The sequence below is a fragment of the Sesamum indicum genome, linkage group LG8 (genome assembly GCF_026168435.1).
Source record: "Sesamum indicum cultivar Baizhima isolate 11 linkage group LG8, ASM2616843v1, whole genome shotgun sequence".
NCBI classification, from domain to species: domain Eukaryota; kingdom Viridiplantae; phylum Streptophyta; class Magnoliopsida; order Lamiales; family Pedaliaceae; genus Sesamum; species Sesamum indicum.
In genome coordinates, this window is record NC_142664.1 from 30,198,852 (window position 1) to 30,222,973 (window position 24,122).

Genomic DNA, 24,122 nt, shown 5'->3' on the forward strand with positions numbered 1-24,122 from the left:
CTCGTCTCAAATCGGTGATTATGATCAGCATCAGCCAAATTGTATATATCATTTGCTACTAGCTAGTAAGCAATATAATTATAGTGCTTGGGCAGTTTTTAATTCGTATACCTGCATGCCCTTCATCAATTCATATTTTTTATGAATCAATGCCCGGAGTGGCCGTAGTACAATCAGGTCAAAGCTTCTGCTGCATGTTTTATCTTTTCGGATATAATTAGAACACCCCCCCCCCTGCCCAGACCAAAAAAAACAAATTAATACAAAAACTGGACTTCTTACACATATTTCTCTTCTTGTTTTGTTTTTCCTTACTTATTCACCATTTTGTGAAAAAATAAAACATGTGCTCCAGCCGAGTACATTATTTGTATTTTTGTCAATATAACTAATTATAAAAAGAGCTGTCAGACACTGGTTGTGATATATATATATATATATATATATATATATGATTGTTGAAAGTGGTCGAGGAGAAATGCATGGGCAAGAAACCAAAACCCAGTCGCATAAAAGTCACATTTATATTATATTGCTTCATCATCTCATGAGCATATATACATATAACACACATACATGTGTGCGTGCGTGTAATATTGTCCAATAACAATACATATAAGAAGCAAAAGCATTGATGTAGGTAGTCAATAGTCATGCATTTTGAACACTTGTGACTTGGTCTTTGTACATGTACTGCGCCCTGCTCTCACTCTCTTCTCATCTACAACCACTTATCATTCTCAAACTATATATGTATAAAATGCAATTCTTGTGATCTGCTCTTCAACTTTTCTTTTCCTACTATATGTATACCTTTACTAATTTACTTACTGACATAGATAAGATTCAAAGTTTTAATGATGTTGCTCTAATTTTGGATAAGATAAACCACTAGTTAATTAAGTACGTAGCTACATTATTAGGACAATACGTAGTCAATAAACAATATAATAATTATCTAGTACCGGATTTAATATGAAACATATCTTCATATTTGACTACTAAGCCATAATTTATTCGAAATATTAATGTAGCTACAGTGATACCTTGTCCCTAATCAAGAATTTGTGCACCTATTTTGTAATTTGATCAAATAACTCAATCTTTATTTAAAAAAATTCGACGCCCATTATCATAAATTTTGTCTGCCACATTTACTTGGTAAAATCTATTTTGATTAAAAAATTCCTTTTTCTCTCTCTCTCTCTCTCTATATATATATATATGCAGACTTGGAGAGAGAGAGAGGATGTATGCCAAGAATATGCACTCTTTGCAAAGTTGCTATGCTCATTATTACCTCTCCAGACCCTTTAGCTTAAAAAGAAGAATTAAAAAAGTAATTTCACATATATAGATAGTGTGCAATATTTATATATATTGTTGATGTAGTTTGGTAGACAAGAAGTGTGGATGTGCACGTGGCGGTGGAGTGGTCGTCAACTGAGTTCCATGTGCTTTGGATCTGATGCAGAATTAATTATTTTAAAGTGAAAAAAATTAATTAAGAGAGGAAGAAGAAAGAAAGAATGTTGCAAGTAGTTAATTAGTAAAAAATGAGGAATATGGAAGACGGCCCCTTCCCAAGGACGTTTGGTCCTCTCTCCTTGATTTCACCACCGTTTCACTTTTTCTTTTCTTTCTATGCCCAACTCTCTCACACTCGGATCCCTGATTATGATGATGCATTGCTCCCCCACCCCTCCAATTTACACCCTTTTTCTAGGCTCTTTGATTTCTGTGCATTTTTCAACCATTAATCTAATAACTAACCTCTACTTCATCCTGTAATATTTGCTTTTCCCTTTACACTTTTACTCATCTCTCAATATTGTTATGTGCTTCACCTTTTTCTATTCTTTTTCATTTATTATTTAGTTATGTGTGTTTACTCTTTGTAAACTGATTTATGATTCATTTAATTGGGATGTTTGAAGTTTTATTTGATTCCTGACACAAATATCTCTTTTATTATTAAAGTATTCATAGTTGATCTTGAAAGTAATACATATGTTCTAATATAGTTCTGATTAAGTGATCTAACGGTGACACCTCATTTTCTATGAAAATAGGCCATGGGTTGGAATTTTGGGGGAGTTGAGGGACCTGCGATCCTTTTTCTTTTCTTTTTTTTTTTTTAAAAAAAAAAAGAAAATAGTGTATTCTATATTTTCAAATGGGTAAGAAATTACTGATATAATTGGGCCTGAAAATGGGTTGGCAAGAACAAGAAGAGCTTATGGGCTTTATAAACAATGGGCCAATTATAAAAATGAAGAGCAAAGCCCACTCCGAACGGCTTAATGATGATTTAATGATATGTAAATTTGGGCTGATTTTCGTAAAGCCCAATAACAGGTGGGAAGACTTAGCCTGAGATGGATAATACGGCACCGTGCTGTGGCCCACACCGGATGTGGCGCAGGATAGTCGTGAGATATCCCTAAAATGCGCCGCCTATCGTCTGAGCTGGCATTGATGCAATCCCACTCGGCGATCCACCACCAAGCGCGCAATCATTTTCTCGCTCCATCTTCCTATTCCCTCACCCCTTCATCCAACTGTACGTCTACCAAATCCTCATTTTCCTCCAATAATTTCAAAACTTGCAGTTGAACCAGTTCGACAACTTTGAGCTCTGGCGACGATGAGCAGCGGGGGGAGATTTTATTGGGTGCGGAATCCTGGAGAAGAATTCAAAGCCAAGGGAATAGTCGTGGTTTTCGCCTGGGTTTCGGTCAGCGATGTTCAATTGAAAGATTTCATCGGTCTCTACTCTTATCTCGGATGGAATTCTCTTGTTTGCCGCTCCGATTATCTGAATCCGTACGCTCTTATCCTTTCTTGTTTGCTCGTGATCGCGTTTGTCTTAGAGGCTTCGTGGTTGACGGTTTTGGATTAGATGTTTCTGTGAGTTAAGAGTCTGTCTGAAATTGTAGCTTGTTAAGTCATTTTCGGATTCTGCTATTGTGCCCTGCATTTTGTATCTGTGTTGGTCTGGGAAGATTGAGAAGCTTGAAGGTGTATATCTCGATTGTAGAAGAAATCACCCATTTTCTGACGAGTTGAAGCGTCCAAGGTTTCTATATTGAAGAAAAGAGTGCATAGTGCGTTATTGTGGTCCACATAAGAGTCAGAGTTCTGAGCATTAGAGTTTCGGCGCGGTGATTGTGAAATAGAGAAATAAATTGCGGTTATTTCAAGATTGCAAAAAAATTGACATGGTTATAGTGGATAGACTGTCTAAGTAATCCATTCAAGTTGGCTTTTGCTTTAGCCATTACTTCTGAATTACTAATGCTTTATTAGCTTGATATGCTAGTATCATGACATTGAAATCCATAAAAACTTTCAGAGCTACACGAACCAGTCGTGTAGAGCTACGATTCTCCTGATATCAACAAACATACACTGGCATTTGTCTTCTGTAATTTATGACCTGCACTTGCTTTGGACATGTTTCTTTAGATGAGTATGAATAGTTGATGAGCTACTTTTCTGCAGATTCATTCCAGAGAGAGCTACAACACTGGCATTTTCTGTCCTTAATGAGCTTGTCAAGGTACGTCTTATTTGCAAATGCCTGTTGTGTCCAAAAACATTGGCAAATTGATGATGAAGATTTCTTTAATCACGTTTCTTCAGCAATCTTGTGTGCTTAAGGAACTGTGAATAATAAAGCTGAACTTATATCCCCTTCTTTTGGGTTTTCCAAAGCGCTGTTGGCTTTTACAGTATGACCCTATAAGAAGATTTCGCTGGTGATATTGACCACATTACCATGCATATACTAATATCATGACAGTTCGTAAACCTTTCTGGTTACTTGGATACATTTTGTTTATCAGTATTCTGTTGCACGTTTCATTATTCTTAACGGAGTATTATTTATTTATTTACTTATTTGCATATGTAGGAGCTTAGATGTGGACCATCGCCTGTAGTTTTTGCAGCCTTTTCTGGTGGTTGTAAAGCTTGTATGTATAAGGTTCTCCAGGTATATACATGAGTTGAGATTTCCATGATGCTGAACATTAAGATTCTACTAGGTTATATATGTTGGTACTTTTCCATGTTTTACATTCCTAGAAATCATTTCTTTGTGGTTGTCATGCATTTGTTCCAACTAAGCCTTGGACTGGTCTGTTAATTGAGTTGCTTAACCTGTTCTTGATGCAGATTATTGAAGGATGTTCTGAAGTGGAGCTTAGTCTGGTAGATCTTGTCCTTGGACTTCAAATAATCAATTGTTTGTGGTGAATAAGCAAACTTTATTCATGACTTCTTTGTTGTTACCTGAAGGAGGACAGTAGATTGGTCGCAAGCTGCATCTCAGGCCAGATCTATGATTCTGATCCTGTAGAATTTACTACTGACTTGGGTGCTCGGTTTGCTTTACATCCCTCCATACTCAAAGTTCCTGGTTCAGCTAAGCTAGTATCATTATTTGCAAAAGGTGTTACGTCAAGCTTGGATGCTCTATTTATCACCAGGTTTGGATCTCAACGTGCAGATTACTGGCGAACACTTTATTCCTCAATTGTAAGTATCAAAGTGGTCTGTGGTTATGCAAATTATATTGTCTTTTCTTTTGTTTCTTCAATGGTCTGTGGTTTTGCAAGTTATATTAGATCTCTCTGTTGTCTTTTTGACCCTCTTACTCCTTTTCTCTTGTTATGTGTAGGGTTTGCGTGCCCCCTTTCTCATTTTATGCTCAGAAAACGATGATGTTGCTCCAGTTTCAACTCTGTGTAACTTTGCCCAGCGTATACGGGAATTGGGGGGTAATGTCAAAGTTGTGAAGTGGAGTACCACTGCCCATCTAGGTTAGTTTCAGTTTTAGCTTGAGTTGATGGTACCCATTTTGTATTTGACAGCTCAAGTTTTTCCAGGCTAGTCACTTGACTCACTTCACCAAGAACACAGTTGGCAGTAGATAGGTGTATTGAGCTGTTCTGTTCTTTTTCCTTCCCTCTGCTAGTAGTGCATCCCTTAATATCCTCCTCATGCTATACAACTCTATTGCCTGCATTGATTAGGAAACTACTTAGTATGAGGTTGGATGGACGGAAGAAACATCTTCCAACTTGCTGATCATTTTCGATGTATGTTTTTGAAATTACCATCACTATTAATGAATGAAGCATGTCCCCTTTCTCCATTTAGTAATTGCTTAGTAGCCTATGTTGTTCCTCACATCCTGAAAGTTATCTTCACTCTTTAAGTTTGTCATGGAGTCAAAACTCACTCATTTTGTGTGCCTGCGACAGGTCATTACAAACATCAATCAATACAGTATATGACTGCTATAACTGAGTTGCTTCAGCAGGCAGTGTCGATTTTCTCTGAGAAAATTCAGAAACTAGAGAAAAAGTCTCGTATGGATGATATGCATGACGAAATATCTGAACTGATATGTGACCTCCAGAATGCAGCAGTCCACTCAAATCAGAGCTTCAGAAGGGTTGCAGTTGGGCCAAATGACCACTTCTTCCTGCCAAGTTCATCGGAGTATCAAGACAGAAAAGAGTTTGGGTCTGTACCAGAGGACCGCAAAGAGAGGTCACCCCATCGTCCAAGCCCTTGTATGAGCGCAAATAGTGTTCTTGGCCAAATACTTTTTGACGTATGTGTTCCAAAGAACGTTGAAGGTTGGGACATTAAATTCTCAGGTTCCTTGAACGGAGAGCCATTTGCTTCTGTGCGTAGGAGGTCCCCTTTTGGTGGCATTAAACACAGATCAAGATTATGAGAGTTTTTGAGGTATCTGATGTGGGGTTCACTTTCAGATTCTTGGATTTAAGTAGCATATCATTTGCAGAGTGAATCTGCACAAAACTAAGCTGGAAATTTGTCTACTGAAATCCTGAGAGGGGTGGAGGATAATGGCCTCCAACCACACGCCACGTGATTTTCATGGAGTTGCAGATAACATAGTTTACTGCAACTCTTGCGCTGATGCCACGAAATGTATGGTACTTAAAGCAGATCGAAATGAGGAACACAGAGTTCATATGTAAAGATAGCCCTGTAGTACATTAAGCGCCTCCTTACCTGTGAAATCACTCGCTACCTTGCTGATCTCAGTTGTGCTGATAACGGGATGACGTCTGGCGAATAATAGGAACAGGTCGAGAAAGTTATCTCCATATTCTCTTTGCTTAGAATGTTGTATATATACTGGCAGATTTGTATATGTTAATATATACAAATCCAACAGCTGTAAAATGCTTTGGTAATAAGTAAAAATAAAAGTTTACGACCTTTTGTTTTGTTGATTGGATGTTATGTCCAGAACCTTTTTCTTGTTCTGTTGAATTATCCTTCGTCCACAGAATACAGTTCTGTGGACAAATAACAATATAGATTGGTTAAAATAATAACTTTCTTGCATGAGTCTGAAAATATGATGAAACGTAATAGTTCTATATGGTAGGAAAATTACTACCAGTCAATCTATTTCCTTTTTTGATGAATTTCATCAGTTATCTCCTTAACAGTAGATTTTTTAACTATGTTTTATTTAATATTGATGAAAATTCATCAAGTCAAATGCAGCTCGTATAACTCTATACAGTTTCTTTCTGTTTTTTTGTTAAATAATCATTGAGAAATAAGTTTTGTTTAGTTTAGCTTTTGAAGTATGATTTTGAAAAGGAGGGTCCTAATTTTAATGGTTAGATGAGGTTGGGGGGAGGGGGAGAATGCTATTATGTGATCAAAGTTCCAAATAATGGGGTCTGTTCAAATAAATTAATACCAAATTAGCAACTTTCAATCGAACAGTCAGCAGATACGCACAGCACCTCATCTTGTACCACTTGCTGCCAACCTATAGCAATCAAAGCTGCCTCTCTCTCCCTCTCCCTCTCCCGCTTCCGACGGTTTCCTTATTGAAAGCACCCAGATCCGCCTTTTTTTAATCCCTAAACTCCCAAGAATCCTTTCGTAATTCATGGACGAAGAACGTAATGATTGTTTGGTTGCCTATGTTTCTGATCGTAACCCCAATGTTTCCTTCCAATTTTTTTTTTTTTTTTTTTTTTGTTTATTCCCTCTTATTGATTGCTCTCCTGTCTTTCTCATCGTCTTTTTAATGCGTGCTGATGTTATGCTGTGGTTTTTAACAACCGTTTATCAATATGGCAGCGAAAGAGGAGGAAGCCATTTATGATTATGAAAGACTTCATGGAAATCAAGGAAATGCATACCCGGAAGCGAGTAAGATTTTGTACGTACTTTGTTTGCTTGTATGGCATGTGGATTAGAGGGTTACAACCAGGCATTTATGCTTGAGCTTTTTGGGGTGTATAAGAGATCCTCTCTTTTTATACTACGCCTGCAGCCTGCTACCCTTAGGTAGATCTTGGGATCAATAGATATAAGCATTGCCTCAGAAATTCATTGGAACCTTTTTCTTGATTAGTAATGTTTTCTCTATTCCCTCAGTATTAAGGCATGCATTTACCATTATAAGATGATGATATAGACAGTCCGAAGATACTTTTTCTTTGAATGAGGAGTCTATCATACTAGAAGACGGTTATATGCATGAAGTAGCAGCTAGGTTCTCCGATATTGTATAAGATTGTTCTCTTTCTGGAGGAATTTCCTGGGTGCATCATGCATGATTGGGGACGTTGTGCATTCACGATCCTTCGATATTAAAAGTTTATCTAAGAAAATTTGTTGGTCATTCATGGCAATTTAGTTTGATGGTCATGTCTGGCATCGCCAGTGAGTGACTGTGGTGATGGTTTTCCTGTAATAGATCAGTTTTAAACTCTACTTTTTTCGTGTAAAGATGTCAGCACCTTAGAGGCTGGAATCTTTCCAGTGTATTGTGATTGAGTTATGCTATATAATTTTTCTTGAAACTGAACTACATGATTTGTGCTAAACAGGATAGTCATGACACGACCGGTGAAGCAAGAAGGTTAGCATCAAACTGTGTACTTCTATTTCGTCATCAATTCATTTGCCAAGATTTATTTATTTCCCAGCACATGTGCTTCTGTTATACTGCTAAAGCTGCAGACGGATAAGGACAACAAAGAATAATCTTCATTTCCAAGTTGAGATTACATCATCAGTTATGGAGCGGGCAGAAGAGATTCAGGCAAATCTCGCTACACAGTTTCCCAGCTTTGTCAAACCAATGATTCGATCTAATGTCACAGGAGGCTTCTGGCTGGTACAAGTGAATACTATTCCAAGTTCAAATGTTGTTACTTGAAGTTGGGCAAGTTTGATTATATCCTGTGCTAAATCTTCTTTTGGCAGTCACTTCCAAAGTTATTCTGCAAGTTGCATTTGCCAAGTTGTGACATAAAGATTACTTTAGTAGATGAGAGCAATAAAGAATACTACACAAAATACCTGCCTGAGAGGAGAGGACTTAGTGCTGGATGGCGGGGATTTTCGATTTCACATAATTTAGAAGAAGGTGACATATTGGTTTTTCATCTTGTAGGAGTATGCAAAATGAAGGTAATGCGTTGAATTTTGTGAAACTTTTCTTTTTGATAAGGACAAGTCAGACCTAGATAAGGAAAGGACTTAAAACCAAGTGACTCACAACACAGATTAGATACAAAGAGAAAGCATATCAAAGCTAAATGCTAATTTTAGCATATGATAATATGAAGCAAAAATCAATAATTTGCGCTTGAGCCCATAGAAGAAATCCAAATGTGAGGTCTCAAGAATAAATAAATTCATTGCTGCTCTTGATCTTCTAGGCAGTGAGCATTTCTAACTTAGCATTGATACAGAAGAACTTTTTGGTTTTCTCTCTGTCTTGCTGGAATGAACAGATCACTTAAAGTTGATCAAGATATAAGTAGAGAATGGAAGGATATTAGCTGTCATGGGAGTCTTCCAGTGGTTTTCTTCTTTTTGATTGACAGCATTAAGTTGGGGAAACTTCTTCTCTATCTTTGTGCGAGATCCAGAATGTCCTAGTCACCTTACAAAGCAAATTATTTCATTCTAGACAACTTCAAATCCTACCTTCTTACTTGAATAGGTTTACATAGTGAGAGCAAACCATTTTAGTGCAGTGGATGCAGCTGTCAGCCTTCTGCACTTACAAGCTTGTGCAGATGTAGTGAACCATGGTCAGCTAGTTCTTTAATTTATTCATTTCCAGTAGTAGAAAAATTATATCTTTATTTAAACAAACATCGTTTCTTCCATTTGCTTGCTTAAATGAAGCAGAGCACTTCAAGGAGGGTAGGACTTCCCCGCAGGTTCCAGAAAAGCTTTTAAGACCTCCATCCCAAGAGATGTTATGTTCAAATTTCGACAAGTTTGAAGAAAGTTTCAAGAGTAAGCCAGTGTCGAATGATTCTCGGAATATCAGCAAAAATATTGTCTGCTTTAGAAGGTGCGGACTCTACTATATTTCTTAATCAATGCTTTTCTGCAGCTTGCTTAACCATTTTTTGCTTACTGTCACTTTCTGGGAACTACCATATGTGATATATGCTTAATTACAACGACCTTTGGGTTAGTGTAATTATTGACTATAATCCTCTTTTGAAATTGAAAAGCTTCCCATCTAAGTTTTCACATTGAAAGTAAAACCATACAATTAACATCATGAAAACAAATCCGAGAACATTGATTTTGGACCAGCCGGTTTGCCTTGTTCTTGATTCCAGAAATACTTGTTGCGGACAAGAAGAATTAGAACAAGATTTTGGAGATAAAAAGATTGTTCTCAACATAAAGATGCAAGAATTAAAAGATGCAACATGAAATGTTCTTTGCTGAGACCAAGGTTCTCACTGTAAATGCTAAAGAATTTAGTGCAAATAACTGAAGGTATTGTATATCTTTCTTTCAGTGTATATAGTCTCCACCCGATTTCTCCTTTTGTGGCCGAGCATTTTTGTTCAAAAAGTAGATATTGGGCAAATTAGCAAAGGAGAGTAGCCGCGAGTTGAATGTGTAATTTTCATTCTTATGTTAGTCTATGTTATCCATGTGAGTAATTATATAGTATATATGTATGTACTAATATATATATATATATATATACATTTAAAATATGTCTGCAAAACATAGTATAACACAAATCTAAGCTGAACTGGTCAAGCCCTAATCATACGCCAAACCACCTCTAATCCCAAGCCACTTAATCAACTTGTCTCATAAAGTATTTTTTTTTGAGCCGGAGATTTAGTGTATAAATATAATATATATATATATATATATATATTAAGTTTGACGGATTCAAGGGTTTTAGTAAAATTTTCAAAAGCAAATAACTTGTAGATACATAAATCTGTGTCTAGACTTTAAAGTAGATACCCCATAAGGAGTGGACGTCCAACTTTGTAGTCAATTGAAGATACGCTCCCAAATGTTTATTTCGTAAAAAGCCCCTACTCCTTTATCGTTGAAGTTAAAAAAAAACATCTGATTTTTCATTAGAAAACCCCACACGACTGATGTTACACCCAAACTACTTTTGTACACAATTGCCATCAAATTATAAATTTCTTTCTTTTTGCTTTATTTGTGTTTAAAGTTAATAAACAAACAAAAACGTTTTTAGAGAAGCAATATAAGAAGAAAAACATTTCATTAAGTAAATATGAAATTTACAGAACTATTCTATTTTTCCTTTAGTTACATTATTATTCAGTTGCTGGGCACTGCAGTTAAATGCCCGGCAAAACTATCCAGCACTTTGCCTTGATTCAGAAAGGAAGCCAACTGTCTTAACACTATCTTAGCTTTTCTGCTGTTTGGAAAAATTATACTGAAGTCATGATCCTCCCCCTTCACCTCCACAACCTTCACTACTCCATCCCACTTACTCTTTCTCAATGCCTTCTCATAATACCATCCCCTATCCCTCAAAATATCCTTTTCAGCAACATAAACCAACACCCTTTTGCACCTTAGCTTCGATAGATTCGGATCCATGGCCGGATTCACTAACGGGTCGTCAAGCCCCGTGGAATTCGGGTATGCATGGATCCAAATACTCTCCATCAGAGCTTCCCTTTTGGGTTTACTAGCTTCATTCCCAATAGGCGTCTTCCCCCAGAAATGTGGGCAATTCAAGAACATCCCATCTATTACAACCCTATGGACCATTTCATGCTCCAACCCGGCCCGGATGGCTGTGTTGTGTGCAATGTTACCACCAGCACTGTCTCCACCTAAGTATACGTGCATGAAATCAGCGTAGTTCTTTAGCCATGTCTCGTTTCCATTACCATCGGAATGAGAAAAAACCCATTTTAGTGCATGCCAGGAATCTTGATAGCCAATAGGAAGAGGGTGTTCGGGGGCTAATCTGTAATTAACCGACACTGCGACAACATTAGCTTTTGCAACAATTGAGTTCAGGTGATTGTGGTACAGGGGAGAGAAGGCGGATTCTGTGAAAAATGCACCACCATGGAAGTAGACTAGAAGTGGTAATTTATGTGTTGAAGTCGCATATTTAGGGAGGTAGAGTCTGGCTGAGATATGAAGTTCTGGTGCAGTGATCACCACGTCTTTGGAACGAACCCCAGTCGTTGGATCGACTGATGCAGGCACAACCTCTGTTCCTATAAATCTTTTAACTGTACCATCCTTGTATACTCTTATGAAGGGATAGATGTCATACAATACGGCTGAGGAACTCGCAGCAGCTGTTGTTGTGAGGAAATGAAGAATGAGTAACAAGTATGAGAAGCTCTTCTTACCAGACATACTGTTATATTTTCTGTTATCTTGGGGCATTTGAGCATTCTTTTGTGGCCCTTATATATTTGAAAATAGAGTAAATTACAACAAGTCCTTGAGATTTAGCATAATTACGAATGCCCTCATTGTCGTTTGAAAAATTATAAATATCCCTTAATGTTTGATGTAATTGTGTTTTTCTTAGAGGCCTGAAAAAAATTAAATATTTCAAAAAATTCGGACTAGGTGGATGGAAAAATTAGTCCATAAAAAAAATCAAAAAAATTTAGAAAATAAGTAAAATTATAATTCATAATAAATAAGGGTATTGTGGTCGGTCACCACTAAAGATAAATGAATCCTTAAAGGAGATTAAAGAATTAGGCTAGTTATTTGGCGAGCATTAAAATTAAGATGTATTGACATTATAATTGTATTAAATTTTAGAAAAGCTTATTGTAGCTTACCCTTAAAATATTCAAGTTGATTAAAAAAACGAAATAAGAAGAAGAAGAAGAAATGTTGTTTGCTTCTTTGAAATGGATGTTTAGGGTACACTCTGAATTTGATCAAGTAAAGGTAATTCCTTTTGGGTATTGTAAACATAGGCCATCAAGTAATAGAAGGCATTATAGGGATAGGGATAGGGATGGCAATATATCTAACTTTGCAATAAATGTACTCCCAAGAATCTTCCTTCCTAGGCTCTTTTTGTTCTTTTTATAGCCAACTTTTTCTTTCTGCGCTCCTTCTCCTAACTCTACATAAGTTATATAATGTACTCATCAGGTAATTTATTTTTTTAATTTGAATAAATCATATATAGGTTAGGACTTTCCGTCCTTCTAAGTAGTAGGTGATGAAATTAGGAATGCCTATACCAACCAAATATTATAGAAGGAATGGGGAAAATTGATTTAAGTAGTGTAAAAAACTTATTGAAAATCCATTTAAGTTATTTCTTGATATTGACTGTAACAAAGTTGAAGTAAGATTAATTGACATGGAAATTACGGAAGAAATGGGGAAAAGCCAAGAAAGAAATTAGCATTTGCAACATTCCCCACGCCCAACTCCATTCCCTAAATACCAACAATTGATTTTTTTTGTATTGATATCAGCTTTGATGTTTATAGAAAAAATTTGAGTTGTAAGTCCAAAATATTATCCTTGTAGATAGAACAAAACTCCAATACGTAAATACTTCTTGTTTTTCTGAATTCCACCATTCTTGACCCTATGAAGCTGTGGATGTTCTGGGAGTACTTCAAAATTTTAACCTTCTCAAAATTAATTTTTCGAGCATTTTACTTTCCACATATTATAATATAAAATAACACGAATTTTTTTATCACACCTGAAATGTAATAAGTACCACGAGAAAATAATTGAACAAAAAATGTCCCAAATGATTTTAGTTATCCAGCCTTTTTCATTTTCCTTTAAAACAATTTTCAACAATAAAGTTGTTTGGCCTAACTTCGGCTGTGACGGCTGCTTGTCATCTCATTTCATTTCATCTTAAATGAGTTTAGCTTAAATGATCCTTTTTAAAATATGTTATAAATATATAATTAATGCATTTAAAAAATATATGGGTCCAATTGATATGAATTATACTCAAAGTTTGGATCAAAGCGAATACAAATCTTGGAGGGACCTGTAATAAAGGCGTTGGCACTCCAATATCCAAGTTAGTCTCAAATTTAAAATAAATAATTGTAAAAATAAATCATAATGAGAAATCGAGATATGACTAAGGAATTTGTAGAAGAAATTATGATTAGGGTGCAATTCGATAGCTAAAGCAAGAATAGAGAGCAATTTTCCACATTCTGGAGGGTGTCCCCGTTGGAGGACTGCAACTGTATATATAGTGGGGGCATCCTTCTCTACAGGCTACCTTTATTCTCCCAAAAAGGAGCGAAATATGTGGGGATAAGATGGGATTCGATCTTATCTTCAATTGATTTGCTCACAACAACACGTATTAATTTAGGGGATGATTCCTTTCGTGCGAGGACTCCTACTTTGCAGATAGTCCCTTCAAGGTTTAGGAGTCTTGGGTTTTGGAGGCACCTCCCTTCTCCTGGGCTGTCTTAGTTGCCAGGGGGGTCTTTCTAGAACTGATGTGGTCCAATGTGGATGCTAACTTTAGGGGTGATGAGACACCATGTAGGAGACTGGAATGCTATGTGGGAGTGTGGGCCTTTTAGGCTGATTATTTGTCGGGTTTTGATTATGGTCCGAGTAGGGGATGTCTTCAGCCTCCTCCCATGGTCAATCTGTTTCTTGGGGGACGCCCCCAAGGCCGGCTATCAAGTGCTCTTGGGTCTTCTAAAATGTTACGAGCTTCTCGTTTATTTCTTCTTTTTAAATTGCTTACACCTCCTTGAGCCAATTTATTTTTATGCACATCAATAATGATAATAATTAATATGATATATAAAATATGTCGGGTAAGAAAAAATATAATAATTTTAATTGGCGTGATATATATAATTTGTTTTAATTAAAATTTGTCTTAAGTATATCTCTAAAAAAATTGTCACACACGCACAAAGAAATTTCACTAAATGAGAGAATGTAAGATTATCTCACAAGCAACCATAATTGTCTACACAATTCTTTACGCAATTCTATGTACAACCAATAACAGGAAGTTACATAGTTGACTTATTTATTAAAATATTATAAAATAAATATTTGTGAGGTAGACTTTTATTTCTAACATGAGTCGTTAATCCAATTGGAGAAAAGCAGCAAAATTTTGCAGCATTTGTAGGGCGTTTGGGGTGTCGGGAAACCGTACACCAAAATCGTGTTCCTCCCCTTGTACTTGCACGACTTTCACTATTCCATTCCATCCACTCTTCCTCAATGCTTGCTTGTAATACCAACCTCTGCCCCTCAATATATCATTCCCAGCTACATAAACTAACACCTTCCTGCACCCTAACCGGGATAGATTCGGATCCGAAGCCGGGTTCAACAACGGGTCATCTAGACCTCTCGAATTCGGGTACGCATGAACCCAAATGCTCTCCATCATGTTCTTGATTGGAATGTTGCTAGTATCCTCATTCCCGATCCGCTTCTCCCCCCAAAAATGTGGGCAGTTTAGAAACAACCCATCTAGTAGAACACCACCCGTTTCATGATCCGACCCGGCCCTGATAGCCATGTTGTGTGCGATATTTGCCCCGGCACTATCTCCCCCCACATGCACATGCCTAAAATCAACATACTTGTTGATCCACGGCTCCTTCCCGTACCCTTTGAAGTGGGAAAATACCCATTTTAGTGCAAGCCAAGAATCTTCGTAACAAATGGGTAGAGGGTTTTCGGGGGCTAATCTGTAATTAACCGACACAGCGACGACGTTAGCTCTCGCGACGACTGAGTTCAAGTGGCGGTGGTAAGGCGGAGAAGCAGCGGATTCGGTGAAGAAAGCACCGCCGTGAAAATAGACGAGAAGAGGGGTTTTCTTGCCTGGAATGGCGTTTCCAGGCAGATACAGTCTTGCAGTTACATTCACTGTCGGGTGAATTACAATGTCCTTGGATTGGACCCGAGTGATCGGATCCGTCAACGGAGGAGCAACCCTTGTTCCTATGAATCTTTGGATTGTACCATTTGTGTAGACTCTGATGAAGGGAGGGATGTCGTATAGTATGTCTGATGAGTCGTTTGCTGAAATCGATGTGTGAAGAAGTAAAACGAGGAAGACAGAGGCAGTGCTGGTGGACATGGCTGTTTGGAGGAAGATGTTTTGCAGTTTTGTCCTGTATCCTGGGCAAATTCATGCAATCCGAGGTTTATAGCACAGAAAACGGTGTGATGTATGGATGAACATGAACCGAGGAGTCGGTGTTGTTTCGGTTGCTCCTGATTATGATTGTAGTAACGCGGGCGAGCTGTGGGTAAAAACATTAACTGCATTAGATGCATCGGGGTTGACTTTTCTCAACTTGATTTCAGGATTTGTATTGGGCCAGCCACAAGGAGCCAAATGGGGAATTAATTCTAACTCAACAACATCTGCTGTGAATTTATTCTCTTTTGCTTTCGTTGAGTTCAGTATTCTCTCTTCATACGACAACCTCCTTATTCTCAATGTCATACCTTAGCAAGAAACACACAAGGTCTGAACGAGTACATTAATATGTTTTGTAACATAAAAACATTACAAATAGACAATACTAGCTACTAGGCAAAGACCCGTAAAATATAATTGGTGCAATCCCGGTAAACCAACAGACACTCACCTCACCAAGACCGGGGCTACTAAAAACAGGTCATCTGCCAATCTGCAAATGAAATAAGCTAGTCATGGTTGAGGAAAGAAGCCACCCTTTTGAGCATAGCAATGCCATTCTCAGTAGTTGGAGAAATTACACTGAAGACATGATCCTCCCCTTTGACTTCAACCACCTCAATTTCTCCATTCCACCCACTCTTGCTTATTGCATCCTTATACCACCAGCCCCTCTCCCTCAGGACATCCTTCTCCGCAACATAAACCAGCAACCTTTTACACCCGAAGCTCGAGATTTTTGGATCCATGGTCGGATTAATCCAAGGATGATCGGACCCTTCTGTGCTGCTTGGACATGCATAGTGCCAAAGTCTATCCAAATAACTCTTTGAAAAAACTGGATGTGTTTCTTCTTTCCCCATTGCATCTTTGCTGCAAAAGAATGGACAGTTGAGGAAAACGCCGCTCAATCTGATGCCGTCCAACGTTTTATCACCCACACGTATCGCTACGTGGTGTGCTATGGTACCACCAGCGCTGTCGCCGCCTAAGTAAACACGATTGAGATCAGCATAATCTTTAATCCACTCATCTGTGGATTGAGAGGCAACCCATTTGAGGGCGAGCCAAGAATCATCGTAGGCAGCAGGGAGAGGATGCTCAGGGGCTAATCTATAGTTGACGGATACGGCAACACAATTAGCCTCTGCGACCAGCAAATTGAGGTGCTTTTGGTACATTGCAGAGAATGCGGATTCCACCAAGAAACCACCACCATGGAAGTAGACAAGAAGGGGAAGTTTCTTGCCCGGAGCAGCGTTCTTGGGCAGGTAAAGCCTGGCGGAAAGGTTGATCTCCTGTGCTATAACAACGTCTTTGGTTTGAACCCCTGTTTCTGGATCTACTGATGCGGGAACCAAGTCTTTGCCGACTAATCTTTCAACTCGACCATCTTTGTATTCTCTCAGCAAGGGGAAGAAGTCATGGAGCACCTCACTGGAGTTTGCAGCCATTGAAGATTGAGACGAGGATTGAAGATTGAAGGGTGCTAGTTATACATAGAATGGAATTGAGTATGAGGGATTTTCAATTCTTGGATTGGGGATTGAGGAAGTCTGGTCAATATGATAATCCGAGGTTCATGTGCTGCTGTTAGGTGCCCTCCGGTAAACGGCTATTGGGTGGACGGACCCCATGACAACTGACAAGAAACAAAACTAATCTTGCAAACTACAACCACCATCAATAATTGTAGCATAAAATATTATGACAGGAAAAGTCACCCATGTTATTAAATTCCTATGGAAAATTAGAACAAATATCTGACTTGTCTTCCACACTTAGGAATACAACAACGACATGGAATGTATCGAACACTAAAATTATTGCAACCTTTTCTCGGAGCATTTACTGAACTTTTGATGGGCAAACCAAAGACCAAAAACGACTACTTATTGATAAAAGAAGCCACTTTTTTCAGCATAGCCAAACCATTCTCACCGCCAGGGCAAAGCACACTGAAAACATGGCCCTCTTCTTTAACCTCCACGACCTCAACATCTCCATTCCACCCACTCTCTGTTAACGAATCCTTGTAATACCAGCCTCTATCCTTCAATGCATCCTTTTCAGCAACATAAACCAGCACCTTTCCACACCCTAAACTCGCAAGTTTTTTATCCTTAGCCGGATTTATCCAGTGCTCGTCACAGTCCGAAATGCTCGGGCACGCATATAGCAAAAGTTTAGCCGCAAAACTCCTGGCAAAAATTAAGTCCTTTTCTTCATTCAAAATTGGATTTCCCCCCCAAAAGAATGGGCAATTGAGGAAAATCCCACGTAAATTGATGCCGTTCAACTGCTCCGACCCGACCCGCATGGCTATGTTGTGTGCTATGGTACCTCCAGCACTGTCTCCACCCAAGTAGACGCGATTCAAATCAGCATAATCTCGTATCCATTTCTCATGACCCGCATCAGTGGATTGAGAAGCAACCCATTTGAGCGAAAGCCAAGAATCCTCAAACGCAATCGGGAGAGGGTGCTCCGGCGCCAATCTGTAATTCACTGATACTGCCACAACATTAGCCTCCGCCACCAAGACATTGAGGTGCTTATGATACAACGGAGAGAAGGCAGATTCAACAATAAAGCCACCGCCGTGGAAGTAGAGAAGAAGTGGGACTTTCTTGCTCGGGTCAGCGTTTGCAGGCAGGAAAATCCGAGCGGACAGGTTGACCTCCGGCGCGATTTCGACGTCTTTGGATTGAACCCGTGTCGCTGGATCAACTGATGGAGGCACAAAATCCAAGCCCATTAACCTTTCAATTCGACCATCTCTGTATGCTCTCAGTAGTGGAGGGAAATCGTGGAGTAGTTCGTCCTTGTTTGTAGCCATTGGAGTGATGAGGGATGAAGTCTGGGAGAGAGTATCAGTGGATGTGTAAGTTGTAAATTATGGCAGCCTTCTACTTGGCTGTATTTAACAACCGTCGCCAGATTTCTATTGGACGTTCACACTGACACCAACCAATGCAGCATCACCCACTATTTCCTATTTTATTTTTGTCATTAATATTCAGGATATATTATTTTATATATTCTAATTTTATTATCTAAAGATGTATACTCGATATGTGTACAAATACAAGAATATTTTTATTAAATTAATAATTTATTATTTGAATAAATAAACAGAAAGAATAAATGTATGAAAGAAAATTCATATATAAGAAAAATATGAATAAGTGAAATAATAAGTGGGGAGAAATAGTTATTTGAACATGGAAAATAAAAAAAAAATTCTAAAATAAAAATAACAGACTAGAAAAGAGAGACATCAAAATAGTGCTCTTCTTTAATATATACTAATAAATGTGGGACATTTATGTATATGTATATTTTTTAAAAATGATTCAAAATAAAATATTTATATAAATTGTATTTATTATCTTTTTATGGTTTAAAAAAATACTTAAAAATCTATAATAAGATAATAAATCAATATAAATATATTGATTTATAAAGAAAATTGACAAATAAAGATAATAAATAATGCATGAAAACTACAAAAAAAAATGCATGGAAGAGAATAACCATCAAATGATAGTTATGAAAAAATCATGATAACTAGAGGAGTTAAGAAATAATTAATTAATTAATTAATTTAAAATTTTAAAAAATAAATTACATACCAAAATTAAATAAAACACCAAAAATATACTCTCACTTTATATATAGCATGAATTATAGATATTACACAAACAATAAGGAACTGCTTCCAACCCATCCACATGAGTTGAAACTAAAACTAAATGTTAATTATAATTAGGCACCCTATAAAAATACAATATACACTCTTTTTGAAAATTCTTCATTTACACCTAACTTTTTTTCATTAGAATTTGGATGAAAAATATTGATATCAACAAAAACAGCGTAGCTGCGGTACATTGAAGAGAAAAGCTGATTCAATTGAGAAAGCGCCTCCGTGGATGTAGATGAGGACGGGCAATTTGGTGTCAGGTGTGATGGTTTTGGGGAGGAAAATCCTGGCGGAGACATTGTTTCCAGGGGAGATGACGACGTCTCTGGAGATAACGCCGGTATGGGGATCGGTGGATGGGGGAATGAAATCATGCTCAAAGTATCTTTGGATGCGACCAGTGGTGAGGACGCGGAAGAAAGGTGGGAAGTCGTGAGTTAGTTGGGTATCCATTTCCGGCGAAGTACAAAGCGGGGTTGGTGAGATATACTGACAGCCATGGCCATGAGAGAGAGAGGGGGTATTTTAAATAAGAATTTCTTGACTAAAAGCATGTGCCATGCCCCTCATATATGGGGTTAATTAATTTTTTATTAATAATAAATAAATAAATATTTTTTATTCAAATTGCGATTTGTCACATGTATTTTTTTAACTAAAATAAAATAATATATTCTTTATATACACAACAAATATAAAATAAAAGATGTAATACAATTTAAAATAAAAATTTCAATACATATAAAAATATAAACTATGAATGATGACTTATCTTTATGGTTAAAATTAATGTTCGGGTCCATGAATAAGTTCGAGTCCCGCAAGATGCTTGAATATTTATCTCGTTTTGTATGAGTTATTATAATTTATTTATTATTGTTAGTCATATGATGTATTGGTTGAATTGAAATATTATTTAATATATCGAGATAATTAATCACAATTTATTTACCATTATTTATACAAATATTTAAAAATTATGTAATTTTTGAACGAATGTATAAAAATTATCAACTTTATTCTTATTATATTTTTTAATTTTATAAAAGAATTAAAAATTATAAAATAACCGAACAGGGTGGATTACATTTTTTGTTACTACGAATATAAATTAATGTGTATAATTTTACATAAGCATACATGTAAATGTAATATGATATATAACATTAATTAGTAATAAAACAATTTGGAACTAATTTTGAGTCAAATTGAACAAATTGGAGTTGGTGGGCCCCAATTTCATTATTGATATTTTACGAAAATATCTATCATTTCATGGATGCTACGTAATGCTTTCATTGACCTGGAGCCGTTCCCAAGGCAAAGCATCTCACGCGCTGCCCAGCCATCGGCCGGGATATGATGAACCCTAACAATCTATGCTGTTTTAAGAAAAGCAAGCAAGCGATCCATAACGGCGACAGCTTTCTCACAAGTGGGATTGAACAGATAAAAGCAATGTCCCTCCCCTTCTGTCTCCATAATCTCCGCATCTCCGCTCCACGCGCTTTTCTTCAGAGCCTCAAAGCAACCCGTTCCCCTTTCCCTCAACTGATCCTTCTCCGCCACGAAGAAAATCACGCGCCCCACCATCCGCTCGATCCTCGGATCCACCGCCGGATTCAAACGCGGATCGTCGTCGCGGCTGCTGCTACTAGGACACAAAAACTTGTACAGTTTGTCCTCTTCCTTTCCGCCGAAGAAAGGATGCAGTAAGAAGAGTCCCACGATTTGCAAGTTCGGGAAGTCGTGAACTCCAGCTCTGATCGCCACGTCACTCGCTATGGTGGCTCCCGCGCTCTCTCCCCCCACAAACACTCTCCGGAAATCGGCGTAGTCATTCAGCCACGGCTCGGGGCCTTTGCCGTCAGCGTGAGCTGCAATCCACTGGAAGGCCGCCCAGGAATCGTCGAATGGGATGGGCAAAGGGTTTTCAGGAGCTAACCTGTAATCAACTGAAACTGCTATTGCCTTGGCCTTTTCAACTAAAGTATTAAGGAAATTGTGGTAGATAGGATTCTTAGCGGATCCCATGCAGAAGGCGCCGCCGTGAATGTAAACCACAAGGGGGAGTTTGTTGGGCAGAACCTGGTGGCGCGGGGCGTAAATCCGGACGAAAACGCCGGTCTCGGGGTCAACGACAACGTCCTTGGAGCGGACGGGTGAGTTGGGGTGGTCGGAGGGAGGGAGGGAGTGATCAGGGATCATCCTGTGAATGGTGCGGTCGGCGAACAAGCGGAAAAAGGGGGAGAGGTCGAGGGCGACTTGTTTGGAATGAGATGCCATTGGAAAGTGAGGGGAGGTTAGTGTAGTCTGTAGTGTGAGTTTTGTTCTTGGGTGTGTGGTGAGTTGAGTGGAGTGAGAGGAAAAGAAGATAAATTGATGGATGGAGAAGTATAGGTGGACTGCATCTACACCACATCTCTCACTCACTTCCCAATTAAATGTATCTTAGCTATTCTAATTACTAATTAAATTAAAACAAGCTTAATTAATTATGTATAAATTTTTTAAAATCAAAATTGGTTATATGAACCAATCTTGATTTAATATAAAATGAGCAAGTCATAATAAATATAAAAGTATTGTGCTTTATACGGTGTGTAATTGTCAGATTTGATTTTTGTAAAATCCCTTGTTGTAGATCTCACATGCAATCCTATTTCTTAACAAGTAGTTTGATGATGAAATGATTTGTATAAAGGAGTACAAGCAAGCTTTAAAAGACCTGGGAGGAGGTGGCGCAACCATCGTTGAGGCTGCGAAATAGTTCCCAGCAATAGAGATGAATTTCATCGACTTGGAAGAGTTCAACAAAGTGTACATGTATGGGAGAACTTTGGTCATCGAGTGGGACTTGGGTTCAAAAGAGCGAAGACGAAGCTATTCTATTACCATTGTTATGAAGGGTGAGGGGGGGTGGATGTAGCATATAGGTACAGAAAACAGAAATTGTTGTGGGCTTTTACATATATTGGGCCCTCGCAAGATAGTGGTTAGAACTTAGGCCCACAAAGTTGGGGTGAAGAGGGTACCACTGTTAAGGGTTTATTTGGCTCTACTGGATCCCCAACTTTTATGGGATTAAGACAGGTGTTGGCATCTGGTGCTTTCATGCTTTGCCATGTGTAGACCAAATACCCCCATTTATGAAGTTTTAGGTATTTAATTCCTGTATTCATTGTTCTTGACATCCTGACCCTTATATTATTTTATTTTTTTTATTTGACTAATTTAAGTATTGAAGTGTTTAAATCTCTTCAATACCATTCAGGATAACTACATCCAACTCAGAGATGGCTCGCATTTCCAGCACTATTTGAAATTGCATTTTTAACAAGAATGGGTAATTTCCAATTGGAACGGCCAAAACAAATAAAATCTTATTATCTCAACTAATTAAAGATTAAAAAAAAAAACAACGCGGAATTGGGATGGAAGTGGAAGGCATAAGCTAGGAGGAATGATGAATGGTTAAAGCAGAGAGCAACCATCTTACACATCAATCCTTACACGTCATTGAAATGGATGGTTAACCATAGGCAAGCAGGTGAGCGGTGAGCCCCATAATCTAAATTCATGCGTTTGCTAGTTGTTTGTATGTGAATAGAAATGAAAGCTACATCCATCTAATCTTTGTTTTCACTCATCTTCACCCTACTCTTTTTTGACATGTTTCGGACATCAAAAGTCGCAAGTCTTTTCCGGATGTTTCTAATTGCTTTAATTTTTTTTATAAATTATTTTAACTATTTTTTATAATAAATTTAATTTTATTTTTAAAATTGCACATTCATCGTGATTAACATTATTGCAGTATCAGACAATATTAACTGAAAATCAAAGCGTTGATTTACCAAAAAATACCTAAATTCAAATCAAATATTTTAAATTTATAACGTTTAATTTAAAAAATACATGGAATAAAATGAGATCAAAATTGTGAATGTTGGAGTGGTTAATGGCTGCTCAACATTCAATTGCCAATGGAATAGAATAGCTAATGGTCGGGCATGGTAGAGTAAAGTAGACTGCCACTGGGACCCATATAACCCACGGACCCATAACGGGCCTTGAAGCAGGACCCAAGCACCTCTGAGCCCAGCATAAAGAGGAAAAGATCCTTCCGGTAACGATTCTGTTTGGAAAAATACATATTTTCATTTAGGGATAATTAAACTCTTCGCTTATAAGATTTGATACAATTACGAATAAATTTTATGTAGTTTGAAAAATTATACTTAGTACTTTTGAGTTTTCCTTCGATTTAATAAATAAGTGTTTCTGTTAGTCAACAATTAATGAATAACAAAAAATTGAATGAAAATTGATATTTATCATTGATTTCTTAAAAATGACTTGTTGTAAATAATTCCTTTCAAATTAAAATACCCTTATAACAATGAAGATATACCGCTTCACATGCATTAATACGTAAAGACGTATGAGGATAATTTGATCATAAAAAAATTTATTTGACCTTCTATAAGTCAGTAATAAGTCAATCGGAGATAAATATAATTTTTTTTTATTAATATCAATAAATTCGGTGAATCTTAATTAACCGAAGGACTTATTTATTAGACGAAATCGAACCTCATATGTATTAGATGTAATTCTTCAAACCACAGGAAATTTACATGTAATTACACCAAATCTCAGCAGAGGAAAGTATAATTATTTTATTTATTTATTTTAAAATAATAACATTTTTTATCAACTATTTTTTATCTATAACTTCTTAAATACTTAAATTTCTTTAATCTTTTTTTATATTTTGATTTCAAATTATTTATTTTAATAAATAAATATAATAAAAATTTAAATATACAAATATCTTTAATTCACTAAAAAAAATATAACATTAAATTATAATTAATTCTCAAAGTAAAAATAAAATAATCATAA

The 24,122-nt window shown here is 37.2% G+C and overlaps 5 protein-coding genes and 2 pseudogenes across 17 annotated transcripts; 2 read left to right on the forward strand and 5 right to left on the reverse strand.

Annotated features, from left to right (window-relative positions):
• Positions 1-2,430: 2,430 nt before the first annotated feature.
• LOC105169559 (uncharacterized) lies at positions 2,431-6,276 on the forward strand. Of its 2 annotated transcripts, XM_011089980.3 has the most exons (7): positions 2,433-2,826; positions 3,505-3,562; positions 3,917-3,997; positions 4,180-4,215; positions 4,303-4,542; positions 4,685-4,826; positions 5,271-6,276. In XM_011089980.3, exons 1-7 carry the CDS (start codon positions 2,648-2,650, stop codon positions 5,750-5,752), a joined length of 1,218 nt encoding a protein of 405 aa, XP_011088282.1. In that variant the 5' UTR covers positions 2,433-2,647; the 3' UTR covers positions 5,753-6,276. The 2 variants fall into 2 exon arrangements, with proteins under 2 accessions (XP_020552017.1, XP_011088282.1); XM_020696358.2 differs by lacking the exon at positions 3,917-3,997 and having other exon boundaries at positions 2,431-2,826.
• A 356-nt stretch (positions 6,277-6,632) lies between these two features.
• Positions 6,633-22,436, forward strand: LOC105169890 (B3 domain-containing protein At5g42700). Of its 12 annotated transcripts, none has more exons than XM_088883013.1 (8): positions 6,639-7,012; positions 7,150-7,221; positions 7,905-7,936; positions 8,038-8,194; positions 8,284-8,490; positions 9,029-9,119; positions 9,217-9,388; positions 9,666-15,793. In XM_088883013.1, exons 1-8 carry the CDS (start codon positions 6,956-6,958, stop codon positions 9,760-9,762), a joined length of 885 nt encoding a protein of 294 aa, XP_088739139.1. In that variant the 5' UTR covers positions 6,639-6,955; the 3' UTR covers positions 9,763-15,793. The 12 variants fall into 12 exon arrangements, with proteins under 12 accessions (XP_088739143.1, XP_088739139.1, XP_088739144.1 ...); XM_020696409.2 differs by having other exon boundaries at positions 6,640-7,001; XM_088883011.1 differs by having other exon boundaries at positions 6,642-7,012; positions 8,032-8,194.
• On the reverse strand, positions 10,575-11,748 carry LOC105169560 (2-hydroxyisoflavanone dehydratase). Its single transcript, XM_011089981.3, has one exon. The coding sequence runs from the start codon at positions 11,746-11,748 to the stop codon at positions 10,651-10,653; it is 1,098 nt and encodes a 365-aa protein (XP_011088283.1). The 3' UTR covers positions 10,575-10,650.
• Positions 14,259-15,442, reverse strand: LOC105169562 (putative carboxylesterase 12 pseudogene; annotated as a pseudogene).
• On the reverse strand, positions 15,838-16,962 carry LOC105169561 (2-hydroxyisoflavanone dehydratase). The gene has a single exon (XM_011089982.3). The coding sequence runs from the start codon at positions 16,960-16,962 to the stop codon at positions 16,018-16,020; it is 945 nt and encodes a 314-aa protein (XP_011088284.1). The 3' UTR covers positions 15,838-16,017.
• LOC105169564 (putative carboxylesterase 12 pseudogene) lies at positions 17,214-18,347 on the reverse strand (annotated as a pseudogene).
• LOC105169891 (putative carboxylesterase 12) lies at positions 20,423-21,725 on the reverse strand. The gene has a single exon (XM_011090444.2). The coding sequence runs from the start codon at positions 21,498-21,500 to the stop codon at positions 20,592-20,594; it is 909 nt and encodes a 302-aa protein (XP_011088746.1). The 5' UTR covers positions 21,501-21,725; the 3' UTR covers positions 20,423-20,591.
• Positions 22,437-24,122: the final 1,686 nt, after the last annotated feature.